This window comes from Phascolarctos cinereus, unplaced genomic scaffold (assembly GCF_003287225.1).
Source record: "Phascolarctos cinereus isolate Bilbo 61053 unplaced genomic scaffold, phaCin_HiC Scaffold_726;HRSCAF=1367, whole genome shotgun sequence".
Taxonomy (NCBI): Eukaryota; Metazoa; Chordata; class Mammalia; order Diprotodontia; family Phascolarctidae; genus Phascolarctos; species Phascolarctos cinereus.
The window spans coordinates 254,651,177-254,665,705 of NW_027556098.1; the positions used below are offsets into that span (position 1 = coordinate 254,651,177).

The following is a 14,529-nucleotide window of genomic DNA, read 5'->3' on the forward strand; positions in this document are numbered from 1 at the left end:
TTTAATCAAGATATTGGGGATTTATCTGCAAGGTGGGTAAAGACTAATCTGGCAGCATCAGAAACCAAATCCTTTTAGGCAGTATTCCTGTTGGGGAGTTGACTTTTTGTAGAAGACTGTACTAGATGCAGGAGTTGGAAAGTTCTCTAAATCCAGCCCTGCAATGAAACTTGAAACTGGTATAGTAGAAGAGTGCTGAATTCAGTCAGGAAACTTGTGCTTGTATACTCTGTTTTTGCTACTTACAATTTCTGTGATTTTGAGCAAGTCACTTAGCTTTTCTGGGTCTTAGTTTCCTGTTCTATAAAATGGAATCGAATCAGATTTCCAAGATCCCTTCTAGTGTTGAATTCCAAATTTTTTTATTCTTCTTCAAATTTCCATGGCTACTCCTCTCCCCACCCCTTTCATTTGAGAACCTCGACTCATATTTTACTATAAAAATTGAGGTCATTTGCTGAAAGCTGCCTCTTTTCCCTTGTTTCTCAACTCATGTCGCCCAGATGCCTTCTGCCATTATCTCTTCCTTCACTCATTTCACATAATGAGGTGGCTCTTCTCCTTGCCAACATAAACCCCTCTCCTCCAGATTCCCTCCTCTATCATCCCCTACCTCCCACTCATCTTAATCTATTTCTGTCTACTGTCTGTTGGCATACCCTGAGCACATTAGATTTTCTTTGCCTTTATATTGTAGTCATTGTGTATATTGTGTAAATCTTGCTATCCTTCCTGTATTTATCATAATTTATAATTTCCTAATAACGATTGTTACTTTTATGTTTATTCAGGTATTCCCTAATTGATGGACATCTATTTTGTTACAGGGCTTTTCTATCACAAAAAGGGATGGTGTGAATATGTTGTATGTATATGTATATATATACAGGGAAAGAGAGAGAGAGAGAGAGAGAGAGAGAGAGAGAGAGAGAGAGAGAGAGAGAGAGAGAGAGAGAAACAAGAGAACACCTTTATTTTTGTTTTAATGTCCCTAGGGTAAATATCTAGCAGTGGCATCTCCAAGTCGAAGGGTTATAAGTATTTTAATTAGTTTCTTTTTTCTTAAATCAGAAAGCCAAATTGCTTTCCAGAATGTTTGGACTATGTATTTGGGTGTCTGTCTTTCTGGTGTCTCTCCACTATTGACCCTTTTCATCAAGCCCTTTTGTTTTTATATCATTCATTTCTGAATGTATCTAGTAACAACAAATATTAGGGAAAGGAGAAAAAAAGCAGTTAATTCAAACCAATCAACACAAATGGCAGTCTTTTGCGATATTCCACACCTGTAGTTGCCTGTCTTTGCAATTAAGGTAAAGAGATTAATTTTCTCAACTCTTTCCAAGCTTCAAGCTTGGTCATTATATTTACATAGCACCCAATTGCATTGTATTGTTCTTTACATTTATATTATAGTTGTTGAATAGTTTAATGGTTCTGCATACTTCACTTTCTATCATCTCATATGTTTTCACATGCTCTGAATTTATCATATTTGTTGTTTATAGCACAGTGATATTCCACTACATTCATGTATTTGAGGTTGTTAAACCCCCCAAGTGGGTACATAGTTTGTTTCCAGTTCATTGCTACCACGAAGGTATGCTGTGACTATTTTGGTATATACAACTCTTGTGATATTTTGAAAAAGAAGCAGTTTTTTGATGTGTTGGGTTAATGTAAAATGTGTGCTTTCTTGTGAAGTCTTTGGCAAATTAATCCACATATGCAATTTTAATCATGAGAACTCTGGATCAATAACTTGTCTTATAGAGTTACATCAAGCATTGGTACTATACTCAAGTACTGTACAAATACTGAGTCTAAATATGAAATAAAATTTATAAAGGTAATTCCCATATTATATAAATTGGTTTGTTATTATAAATGTTACCTTTTTTCTCTTGTTTTTCTCCTTGTTTTTTTATTTTAACTTTTTTAAATTTAAAATTCAGTTTTATGTTATTTTTAGTTCTAAATTTTCTCCTTCCTTACAATTCCAAAAATAAAAAAAGGATATCATAGGAGGCAGTAGGTTCACAGTCTTCAAACAAAAGGGGATGACCATAAGAACAGTGTGGTCAGTAGAAAAAAATAACGTATTTGAAATCAGAGAGCCTAGATTTGAAGCATGGCTCTTCTGTTGTTTAGTTGTTTTCAGTCATGTCCAACTCCTGGTGACCCCATGTGGGGTTATTTTTGTGGAGATACTGGAATGGTTTGCCATTTACTTCTCTAGCTCATTTTACAGATGAGGAAACTGAAGCAAACAGCGTTGAGTGACTTGCTGAGGGTCACAAAGCTGGTAAGTGTCTGAGGGCTGGCACTCTATCCATTGTGCCACTTAGCTGCCCTTTCTATCATATACCTTCCATGATATCCTTTTTAATTTTTGAAATCCTTTTTTTTTTTTTTTGCGAGGCAATTGGCATTAAGTGACTTGCCCAGCTAGTGACTATCATGAGTGTGAGGCCGTATTTGAACTCAGTTCCTCCTGACTCCAGGGCCGGTGCTCTCTCCACTGTGCCATCTAGCTGCCCCTTACTTTTGAAATTCTTAAGAAAATTTTTTAAAAAATCAAATATGCCTCATAGCAAATTCCATTCATTGCTATTAATTTTTCCTTCTGGGGTAGAGTAGAATAAGTCTAATGTCTCTCCCAAAACAGACCTGCAAATTCATGAAGACAGCTATCATGTCTCCCATAAGTCTTTTCTTTCAGGGGAAAATCCCCAGCGTCTTCCCGCGGTCCATGTAGGGCATGATCTCAAGATCCATCCTCATTTCATCACCCTCTCTGTATAGTTTCTTAGGTACTTTCTAACTTACCATTGTTCTTACTAAAATGTCACTGCCAGAACTGAATACAGTAGTTTAGATGTAGATTGTCAAGGGCGGGTAATAGTGGGATCAGTCAACTTCCTTGGACATCATGTACCTGTGATTACAGCCTACATAGTACCTTTTTGGGTATCACATTGCATTCTTTACTCATATTGAACTTGTCAACTAAAACCTTGTGATCTTTTTGTGGATGAACATCTATTTAACCATGCCTCTCCCATCTGATGCTTTTGGAGTTAATCAGTTTTAAATATTTTATTAGATTCAACCCATCAATCTAGCCTATCGATATTTTTGTTTATTGTGATTGTCATCTAATGTGTTATTCCTTCTGGTTCTGTGTCACCTGTAAATATGATGTCTGCAATCAATGTTTTCAACATTCACTATTATAAGATTTCGAGTTCCAAGATTTTTTTCTCCCTCCTTCCTCCCCAGGGTGGCAAGCAATCTGATATTGGCTGTACATGTATTATCATATTAAATATATTTCCACATTAGTCATTTTGTGAAAGAAGAATGAGAACAAAAGGGAAAAACCATGAGAAGGAAAAAAAGGAAATAGTATGCTTCGATTTTCATTCGGACTCCATAGTTCTTTCTCTGGATGTTGATAGCATTTTCCATCATGAGTTTTTTGCAATTGTCTTAGGAGATCTAGGGTTTTTTTTTTTTAAGTTTGGAATTCATTGTATATTTCAAAAACATTAAGTGCCTAGAATGTGTGAAGTGCTGGGGAAGCAAAGAAAAGTGAAACAGCTCGGTACTCTGGGAGTTCTTTTGTAGCATAGTTTGATCTGTACAGTTTTGTTCTGCTGCTCATCTGTGGTACTGTCTAGTCTGCAGAATCTTGACTTACTGCAACAAATGATGTGTCTCTGTGAATTGAAGACTACTAGTTGGCTTGTATTTTTGAGGCTGTGCAAATGAATGTGGGCAGGTAGGTGACACTGTGGATGGAGTGCCAGGCCTAGGATTAAGAAGACCTGGGTTCACATCTAGCCTATGACACGTTAGCTATGTGGCCTTGAACAAGTCACTTAACCCTGTTTGCCTCAGGTTCCTCATCTGTAAAATGAGCTGGAGAATGAAATGGCAAACCATCCTAGTATCTTTGCGAAGAAAACCCTAAATGGGGTCATGAAGAGTCAGACATGACTGAAACAACTGAACAACAAAAATTAGTATGACTTGTTTTGCCTTTACCTGTTTTGCCTTATTTTTCATGGCTGATTCTGTTCTTCATTGACTGTGTGTGCTTCTAATCATTGTTTAAAAACATCACCACTGATTTTTGCTTTATACTTTGTTATGGTTTTTCTCTGTTCTCCCCTCACTCTCCTGTCACCTTTTTCCTGTCACTCTCAGGATTCTCAATTTCTACCAACTGGTTTGAACTTCTACTTGGCACACTCTCTACCATCTCTCTTTTTGCTCCTTCTTTTTTTCACTCTTTCCCTCCTGTACAGTGAAATATATTTCTGCACTCCACTGTGTGTATCCTCTCTTCCTTTGACCAGTTCTGATGAAAATTAGGTTATTTCTCCAGCTCCCCCCACCCTTTTCTCTCTCTTTTTTAATCATTTACCTTTTTTTTTTTTTTAGGCAGTTGGGGTTAAGTGACTTGCCCAGGGTCACACAGCTAGTAAGTGTCAAGTGTTTGGTCTGAGGCCGGATTTGAACTCAGGTCCTCTTGATTTCAGGGCCGGTAGTCTATCCACTGTGCCACCTAGCTGCCCCCTTATCATTTACTTTTAAACTGGAATAATATGAGATTATTTCCCATACTTTTTCTCTTTTCTTCCACCTTAGTGTATTCTTTTCTCCTCTCTAAGATAATAAAAACATAAGCAAAACTACTACCAGGGCATCTGTGTCTATGACCCCTGATGATAATACTGCTTTCTTATTTTTCCGGTTTTTTTCCTCTAACACTTCTCATTTCATTTAAGAAAATGTTTTAAATATTTTTTTTAAACTCTTGCTTCATCTCATATAGAATTCTAGCTGAGCTTGTGCCCAAGCTGTGTTTTTCTTTGAGTTTTTGCTTCTAAATGTTTTGAAGTCATTTTCTTCTTTCAGGTTTGTGTCTTGAGCATCCCTGTCACGATAATACCACCATAACAGCTCTTTATGATAGAATTCATTTTTTGTTTGCTCATTCTTCCAGCCATACTTTCTGACATCACACTTTTTGTCAGGCCAGGCTCTGTGGACTTCTGGAAAGATTATCTGGGCTGTTCTTGACCCTATTTTATGCCCTCTTAGGTTCTGCTGCTGTATATATCAGTATAAAATCATGAGACTTTACAGCTTTAAACTCAGTAACAGGATTTAAATGAAAGTAAGTAAGCCAGTAAAGTCCTTCCTTGCAACAAATAAGTCTAGGCAAGCAAAAATAAACACAGTTTTTCTAAAAATATGCCTTTCATTTCATATCCTTAGTCTATTGCAACTCTGTGAAGAGCTGGGGAGGCATGCTTCGTCAGAAGTCACGATTGGTCACTGCGTTGATCAGAGTTAGGAATTCTTTTAAAGTTGTTTTCCTTTATATTATTGGGTCTGTGATGTAAATTTTTTTTTTTGGTTCTCTTCACTTTATTCTACATTAGTTCTTACGCAAATCTTCTTAGGCTTCTCTTAATCAGTTATAGTCTTCATTTCTTATGATATAATAATATTCCATTACATTAACATGCCAAAATTTCTTTAGTTATTCCCTAATTAATAGGTACGTACTTTGTAGTACTTTACTAAAATAAAAATGCTGCTATAAATATTTTTGTACATAGGATGCTTTTCCTCTGTCTCTGAACTCTTTGGAGTATATGCCTAGTGGTATTATAGAGTCAAAGGACTTAGTGACTTTTTGAGTATAATTCCAAGTTGTTTTCTAGAATGATTGCTTCAATTTGTACCCTCAACAGCAATTCACTAGTGTGCCTATCTTCCTACTGTCCCTCAAACAATTGATCTTTTCCTCTTTTGTCATTTTTGCCAATCAGTGTGAGATGAATTGCTTGTATCTTGCAGTAAGTTTCTAGGAATTGGTGGAGAAATTGAAAGGTTACTTTGTTTTTAGAAATTAATTACCTACAACTCTGTGTGTGTGTGTATATATGTGTGTGTGTGTGTGTGTATATATACACCTATATATATTAAGGGCTTTGATAATTCTCTGTAGAATAAGTCTTTGTTGAATTAAATTGAGTAAACACAAGGTTTAGAAAATAGCTATGGTTTGGCTGTTAGGAATTTTGAAAAATGATGGGAAAAAAATCCAGCTATTGTAAATGCTTTTAGTTAAATATTATATCCGTCCAAACATAGCTTGTACTTTTTTCCTAATCTGGCTAGTATAAAATTTAAATATAGCCTTACAATCAATATTTTTGTTCAGTGCATGACTATATTTTTGTTATTTCAAAAATATTGGGGGGGGTAACCTGTATTCATACCTATTATTTAGACTAGTATGCCTTTTTTTGGGGCAACCCTTTATTTTCTTGAAATAAATGATAGTGTTTTTTATTTACCTGTAAGAGGTATAGTTGATTTACTTTGCTGGCATGTTACTGGCTAAAGATTTTGTGAAAACAATTGTAAATACTAAGATTTTTATTTTTCATTTTGTAGGGCGCCAATGCCTCGGCTTTAGAGAAAGAGATTGGTCCAGAACAGTTTCCAGTCAATGAACACTATTTTGGATTAGTCAATGTAAGTTTCCTATGATAACTTTATAAGTGCCCTGATTGCATATGTGGTTTGAGAATATGGTGAATGACAGCATAGAATTGAAACCAGTCGTTCATTTGCACTCTTTTAGAATTTAATTACACAAGAGATTTGATTTAGAATTATCTTTATTTAAAGAAAAGAGGAATGGCAGAATCTGATAAGGATAGGCATTAAAAATTAGAATAACTTCTGATTTTCAGTGTTCTAAGTGTTGGGAATGCAAAGAAAGGAAAACTATTCCCAGCCCTTAGAGAGCTGATCTTCCCCCCCCACCCTTTTTGTGTAATTATCATTCATTCATTTATTTTATTTTATTTAAAGTTAATCAAATTGTATTTTCTTTTTTCCTCTTTAATTGTATGTAAAATTTTTTAACATTAGTTTTCAAAAAATTTCAGTTCCAAATTCTCTCCCTCTCACCACCTTAAGAAGCCTAGCAACTTGATATAGATCATACATGTGCAGTCAAGCAAAATATATTTCCATATTAGCCATGTTGCAAAAGAAAACACAGATCCAGAAAAGAACCCCAAGAAAAATAAAGTAAAAAAAATATTCATCAATCTGCATTCAGCTTCCGTTAGATCTTTCTCTGGAGGTGGATAGCATTTTTCATCTTAAGTCATTCAGAATTGTCTTGGATCATTGTATTACTGAGAGTAGCGAAGTCATTCAGTTGGTCATTGTACAATGTTCTCCTGGTACTATTCACTTCACTCTGTATCAGTTCATGTAAGTCCAGGTTTTTCTGAATGCATCCTACTTAACATTTCTTACAGAACAGTAGTATTCCATCACAGGCACATACTTGTTCAGCCATTCCATTCCCTCAATTTCCAGTTCTTTGCCACCACGAAAAGAGGTACTATAAATATTTTTGTATGTTAGATCTTTTTCCTTATTCTTTGATCTTTTTGGGGTACAGATCTATAAGTGGTACTGCTGGGTCAAAAGGGTATGCACAGTTTTATAGCCCTTTGGGCATAGTTCCAAATTGCTCTCCAGAATGATCAGTTCAAACTCTACCAGCAGTACATTAGTGTTGCAATTTTTTCTGATCCCCTCCACCACTTGTAATTTCTGTCATATTAGCCAATCTGATAGATGTGAGGTGATACCTCAGAGTTTTAATTTGCATTTATCTAATATCTAATCAGTAGTGATTTAGAGAATTTTTTTCATGACTACTTTGATAGTAGTATCTTTATCAGAAAAACTTGCTGTAAAAAAACTTTCCCCCAGTTTCGTGCTTTCCTTCTATTCTTGGCTGAGTTGGTTTTTGTTTGTGTAAAAATTTTATTATTTTATTTTTTTAATTTTTTGCAAGGCAGTGGGGTTAAGTGACTTGCCCAGGGTCACGCAGCTAGTAAGTATGTAAAAAAATTTTTATTTTAATATAAGCAGGATTGTCCATTTTATATCTTGTAATACTCTCTATCTCTTGTTTGGTCATAAATTCTTCACTTATCTGTAGATCTGACAGATAAAATTTTCCATGTTTCTCAAGTTTGCTTATGTGTTACCCTTTATATCTAAATCATGTACTCATTTTGATTTGGTATATGGTGTGAGATGTTGGTCTATGCCTAGTTCCTGCCAAACTGCTCTCCAGTTTTCCCGGAAATTTTTTTCAAAAAGTTCTTGTCTCAGAAGCTTGGATCTTTGGGTTTATCAAACACTATATTACTATGGTCATTTACTACTGTATGTTGTATACCTAATTTCTTCCACCTATCCACCACACTATTTCTCAGCCAGTACCAGATTGTTTTAATGATTACCTCTTTTAATACAGTTTGTGTTCTGGTACTGCTAGGTTAGTCGCCTTCACATTTTTTTACATCGATTCCCTTGACGTTCTTGACCTTTGTTCTTCCAGATGAATTTTATTATTTTTTATAGTTCCATAAAATACTTTTTTTGGTAGCTTGATTCGTATGGCACTGAAAAAGTAAATGTAGATAGAATTGTCATTTTTATCATAGTGGCTTGGTCTGCTCATGAGTAATTATTTCTGCAGCTGTTTAGATATGACTTTATCTGTGTCAAAAATGTTTTGTAATTATGTTCATATAGGTCTTGCATTTCTTTGCAGGTAGACTCCTAAATATTTTATATTGTCTGCAGTTATTTTAATTGGAATTTCTCTTCCTATCTCTTGCTGTAGCACTTTGTTGGTAATATATAGAAAAGTTGGTGATTTATGTGGGTTTGTTTTACATCCTGCAACTTTGCTGAAGCTGTTAATCAGATTTTTTAGTTGATTCCTATGATTTTCCAAGTGTACCATCATATTATCTGCAGAGAATGATAGTCTTGTTACCTCATTGCCTATTCTAAGTTCTTCAATTTATTTTTCTTGTCTCATTGCTATAACTAGCATTTCTGAAACAATATTGAATAATAGTGATGATAATGAGCATCCTTGCTTCATGAACCCTGATCTTATTGGGAAGGCATCTAGCTTATGCCCATTACACGTGATCCTTGTTCCTGGTTTTAGATAGTTATTACTTACCAGTTTAAGGAAATGATATACTCTCTAGTATTTTTAATAGGAATGAACGTTGTGTGTTTTGTCAAAAAAGCCTTTTCTTTATCTATTGAGATAATCATATGATTTCTGTTGGTTTTGTTATTGCAAATAACAAAACATATGTTCAGTTATGCTGATAGTTTCCCTAATATTGAACCAGCTTTACAATCCCAGCTGGTCATAGTGTATGATCTTTGTGACATATTGTTATAATCCTTTTAGCTAGTGTTTTATTTAAAATTTTTGTATTAATGTTCATTAGGGAAATGGGTTTATAGTTTTCTTCCCCTCTTTTTGCTCTTCCTGATTTAGGTATCAGCACCATATTTGTATCATAAAAGGAGTTTGGTAGCATTCCTTCTTTGCCTATTTTCTCAAATAATTTATGTAGTATTGGAATTGTTCTCTAAATATTTGGTAGAATTCACTTGTAAATCCAACTGGTCTTAAGGATTTTTTCTTTTTTCTTTTTTTCTTTTTCTTGGCGAGGCAGTTGGGGTTAAGTGAGTTGCCCAAAGTCACACAGCTAGCGAGTATTATATGTCTGAGGCTGGATTTGAACTCAGGTCCTCCCAACTCCAGGGCTGGTGCTCTATCTACTGCACCACCTAGCTTCCTCTTAAGGGTTTGTTCTTAGGAAGCTCATTTGTGGTCTGTTCAATTTCTTTTTCTAAGATAAGGCTATTTATTCTATTTCTTCTGTTAATTTGAGCAGTTTATATTTTTATACCTATTCATTCATTTCACTTTGTTAGATTTATTGTCATATAATTGGGCAGAGTAGCTCCTAATAATTGCTTTAATTTTATCTTCATTGATGGCGAATTCACTCTTTTCATTTTTGATACTGATAATTTGGTTTTATTTTTTAAATCAAATTAACCAGTGGTTTATTAATTTCATTTTTTTCCATAAAACTAACTCCTTATTTTATTTATTGTTTCTTTGACCCACTTATTCTTTAGGATTGTTTTGTTTCCAATTAATTTTTAATCTATAATTCAATAGCCCTTTATTGAACTTAATTTTTATTAGTATTATGATCTGAAAAGGGTACATTTAATTTTTCTGCTTTTCTGCATTTGTAAGGTTTTGTTTTATGCCTTAATGCATGAGAAAACGGTATACTCCTTTCTATTCCCATTCAGTTTTCTCCAGAGGTCTTTCATATCTATAACTTTTCCAAAATTCTGTTCATCATCTTATCTTCTTATGGCTAGATTAATTTAGTTCTGAGAGGGGAAAGTTGAGGTCCTCTACTAGTATGGTTTTACTGTCTATTTATTTCTGTAACTCATTTAACTTTTCCTTTAAGAATTTGGATGCTAGGTGGCGCAGTGGATAGAGCGCTGGCCCTGGATGCAGGAAGACCTGAGTTCAAATGTGCCCTCAGACACATAGTACTTACTATCTGTGTGACCCTGGGCAAGTCACTTAACCCCATTGCTAGCCAAAAGTGAAAAAAAAAAAAGAATTTGGATGCTATACCATTTGGTGCCTATATGTTTAGTATTGATATTATTACATTGTTTTTGGTACCTTTTAGCATAATGTAGTTTCTCTGCTTATCTCTTTTAATTAAATCTATTTTTGCTTTTCCTTTTTCTGAAATCATGATTACTACTCCTTCAGCTGAAGCATAATAAATTCTGCTCCAACCCTGTACTTTTACTCTCCATATATTTTTGTTTCAAGTAATGTTTCTTGTACACAACATATTGTTGGATTCTGTTTTTTTAATCTGTTTTGTTATCTGCTTCTCTTTTATGGGTGAGTTCATCTCATTCACATGTAGTTATAATTATTAACTCTGTATTTCCCTCCATCCTGTTTTGCTCTCTCTCTTTGTCTCTCTGTCTCTGTGTCTCTTTCCCCCTCCCTACCTCTTTCTTTCTGTGTCTCTCCCTCTTTCCCTCCCCCTTTTCACCCTTCAAAAAAAATTGTTTTGCTCTGATCACTGCCTCCTTTAATCTGCACCGCCTTCTATTACCCCCTCCCCCCAGTCCTCTTTTCCTACTACTTCCCTGTAGGGTAAGATAGATTTCTATACCCAACTGAGTGTGTGTTTGACTCTTTGAGCCAGTTCCAATGAGAGTGTGTTTAAGTGTTGCCTATCACCCCTCATCCTTCCCACAATTGTAAAAGCTCTTTGTTTTGTTCCTCTTATATGTGAGATAATTTCCCCCATTCTACCTCTTCCTTCCCTTTTCTCCCAGTGCATTCCTCTTTCTTACTCCTTAATCTTATTTTTTTAGATATCATTCTATCATAGGCAACTCATACCTGTTCCCTCTGTATTCTCTTTAATGTTTGTTTTTTTATGCTTCTCTTAAGTCTTCTCTTTGAATGTCATATTTTTTATTCAACTCTGGGTTTTTTTCATCAGGAATGCTTGAAAGTCTTCTGTTTCATTTAATTTCCATCTTTTCCCCTGAAATATTATGCTCAGCTTTGCTGGGTAGGTGATTCTTTTTTGCAATCCTAGCATCTTCGCCTTCTAGAATATCAGTCTTTTAATGTAGAAGCTGCTAAGTCTTTTGTGATCCTCATTGTGGCTACACAATATTTGAATTGTTTCTTTCTGTCTCCTTGCAATACTTTCTCTTTGAGAACTCTGGAATTTGGTTATGATATTTTTGGGAGTTTTCATTTTTGGATATTTTTCTTGGAGGGTGATTGGTAGATTATCTCAACTTTTATTTTACCCTCTAGTTCTAGGATATTAGGTCTGTTTTTCTTAATAATTTCTTGAAATTTGATGTCCAGGCTCTTTATTTTTTTTGATCATAGCTTTCAGGTAGTCCAGTAATTCTTAAATTATCACTCCTCTGTTTTCTACATCAGTTGTTTTTCTGATGAGATATTTTCCATTTTCTCCTATTTTCTTATTTAAAACTTTTTTTGTTTTGTTTCTTGATGTCTCATGGAGTCATTTTTGTTATGATACCTTGTTATCATCAGGGTCTCTTATCTCACTCATTTTTTCAGCCTAATTTTTTACTTTTAACTTTACATTAAAGTTGGGCTCTGTTCCTGGGGGTGGAGGGGACACTGTCCCAAGCTTCAGATTTTTAGTGCAGCTGTTTTCAGAGCTAGTTCCTGGAGTCTGTATGTTTGTGGTTCTTCCAAGGTGGTGTGATCTATGGAGAGGTATGGTCACTTCTCTCCTGTCCTGTACTCTGGTTTTTGCTTGGGAAGAGACCTTCTTCCCCTTTAGCTGCAAATGTTAGTGCTCCTCTTGGCCCTGGAACTATGACTAGGTTACCTCCTCTCTTGCAGCCTCTCAAGCATTAGTATTCCTTTCTGCATTGGGATGAAGATCTTCACTCCAATTCCTTGTGAGCAACCACATGCACTCTTCTCTGCCCTGGAACTGTGAAACAGGCCCCTGCTTTCCTTTGGCTGCAAGGGCTAGTTCTCCTTTCTGCCTTGTAACTGAGACTAGGGCCCCTATTCTCTTCTGGGAGACCATAAGCACTCTTCTCTGCCCTGGAAGTATGAGCAGGGCCTCTGCTTCCTTGTGGCTACAAGCACTAGTGCTCCTCTTTGCCCTTGAACTGTCACCTAGAACTGTAATGCAGCAGGGTCCTGAACCCATTACTAGCAAAGGGTCCCTTGTAATCTTCTTTCTGACCAGTTGTCTGACCCCTTTTGTTGGTGCTGCTGCTGCTTCGATTTGTGATGTTTATTTTAAAGTTATTTGGAAGGGAATTTGTCAGAGTTCAGCTGAGGTCCTGCTTCTACTCTGCCATCTTGACTCCCCATTCATTTCTTTTTAATATTAAATTTAAAAAATTTTGAGTTACAGGTTCTCTTCCTTCCTCCAGTCCCTCTTCACCCATTGAGAAGGCAAGCAGTGTGATATCAATTATACATGTGAAGTTATGCAAAATATTTCCATATTAGACATGTTGGAAATCTTCTCCCACCAATATCTACACACAAAAAGCAAGAAAAATAAAGAAAATGACAACAGTATCCTTCATTCTACACTCAAGAGTTCATCAATTCTCTCTCCGGAGGTAGATAACATTTTAGAATAAGTCTTTCACAGTTGATCATTGTTACAATATTGCTGTTACTGTATATAGTTTTCTTCTAGTTCTGCTCATTTAATTCTGTATTGGTTCATATATCTCTTCCCTGGTTTTTCTGGAACCATCCTACTCATTATTTCTTATAGCCCAATAGTATTCTATCACAATCATATACCACAATTTGTTTGGTCATTGCCCAATTGATGGGCATTCCCTCAATGTCCAATTCCTTGTCACCACAAAAAGACTGTCATAAATATTTTTGTACATAGGCCTTTTTCCTTTTTTATTATTATTATTTTTTTAAAATCTCTTTGGTTATAGCCTTAGTAGTAGTGTCTTGCTGGGTCAAAGGACATACATGGTTTTATAGCCCTTTGGGCATATTTCCAGATTGTTAGGAGCTATCATTCTTTTGGGAGATGTGGTATATAGCAAGGTACATACAAAATAGATGGAAGGTAACCCCAGAAGACAAGGTACTAGCTGTTGGGGAGTACCAGGAAAGGCATCTAGCTGAAAGTGGGATTTGAGATGAGTTTGGAAGGAAGTCAGAGAAATTAGGAGGCTGAGGTGAGGAGAAAGGACATTTTAAGAATTAGAAACAGCCAGTACAAAAGCAAAGGAAGAGGAGATGGTAGAGTGTCAAGTTAAAAAAAAAAAGTAGACCAGTATATTTAGATTATAAAGTAAAATCTAAGAAGGCAGCAGAGGGTGAGGTTGTAGAGAGCTTAAAATGCCAAACAGAAGACTTTCTATTTGATGCCACATGTCATAGAGAGCTTGTTGGAGTTTGGTGGGCAGAGAGGAGTGACAGTCAGACCTACGCTTTAGGAAAATAACCTTGTTACCTCAAAGAAGAATGGATTAGAGTGGAGTGGGGAGATATTTAAAGGCAGGAAGACCAGTTCAGAACTGACAGTAGTCCAAGTGAGAGGTGATAAGGACTTGCACTAGGGTTTTGTGGGAGCAGAAAAAAGAGGATGTATACAAGAGATGTTGTGAATGGAAAGCAACAAAATTGGCTGTAGTTTGGATATGTGGGGTGAATAAGAGTGATGAGTTGAGGATAATAGTAATATCGTAAGCTTAGGTGACTGGGAGGATAGTGTTGCCCTCCTCAGTAATAGGAATGTTGGGACATTTACTATGTGACCCTGGGCATAGTAATCATCCTTTTTGTGCCTCAGTTTCCTTATTGGGAAAATGAGGAAGTAGGATTCAATGGCTTCTAAGGCCCTTTTTGTCTTAAAACTATACTCCTATGATCATAGAGGTTTTTTTTCCCCCAAGATAGGAGAGAATTGGGAGTGTTTGTAAGCAGCAGGAAGGAGCCAGTAGATAGGAAGAGATTGAAGAATAAGATAGTGGGAG

At 35.7% G+C, this 14,529-nt stretch overlaps 1 protein-coding gene across 2 annotated transcripts in view; it reads left to right on the forward strand.

Moving 5' to 3' along the window:
* Window positions 1–14,529, forward strand: part of USP12 (ubiquitin specific peptidase 12) — a 127,089-nt gene that overhangs the window by 51,101 nt on the left and 61,459 nt on the right. Inside the window, exon 2 of one of the 2 annotated variants that reach the window (XM_020997148.2) lies at window positions 6,481–6,561. The exons of the other annotated variant lie outside the window; for it this stretch is intronic. Coding sequence (XP_020852807.1) covers window positions 6,481–6,561 — 81 coding nt within the window. The remainder of the gene's footprint in view (window positions 1–6,480; window positions 6,562–14,529) is intronic. 2 annotated transcript variants of the gene reach the window in all.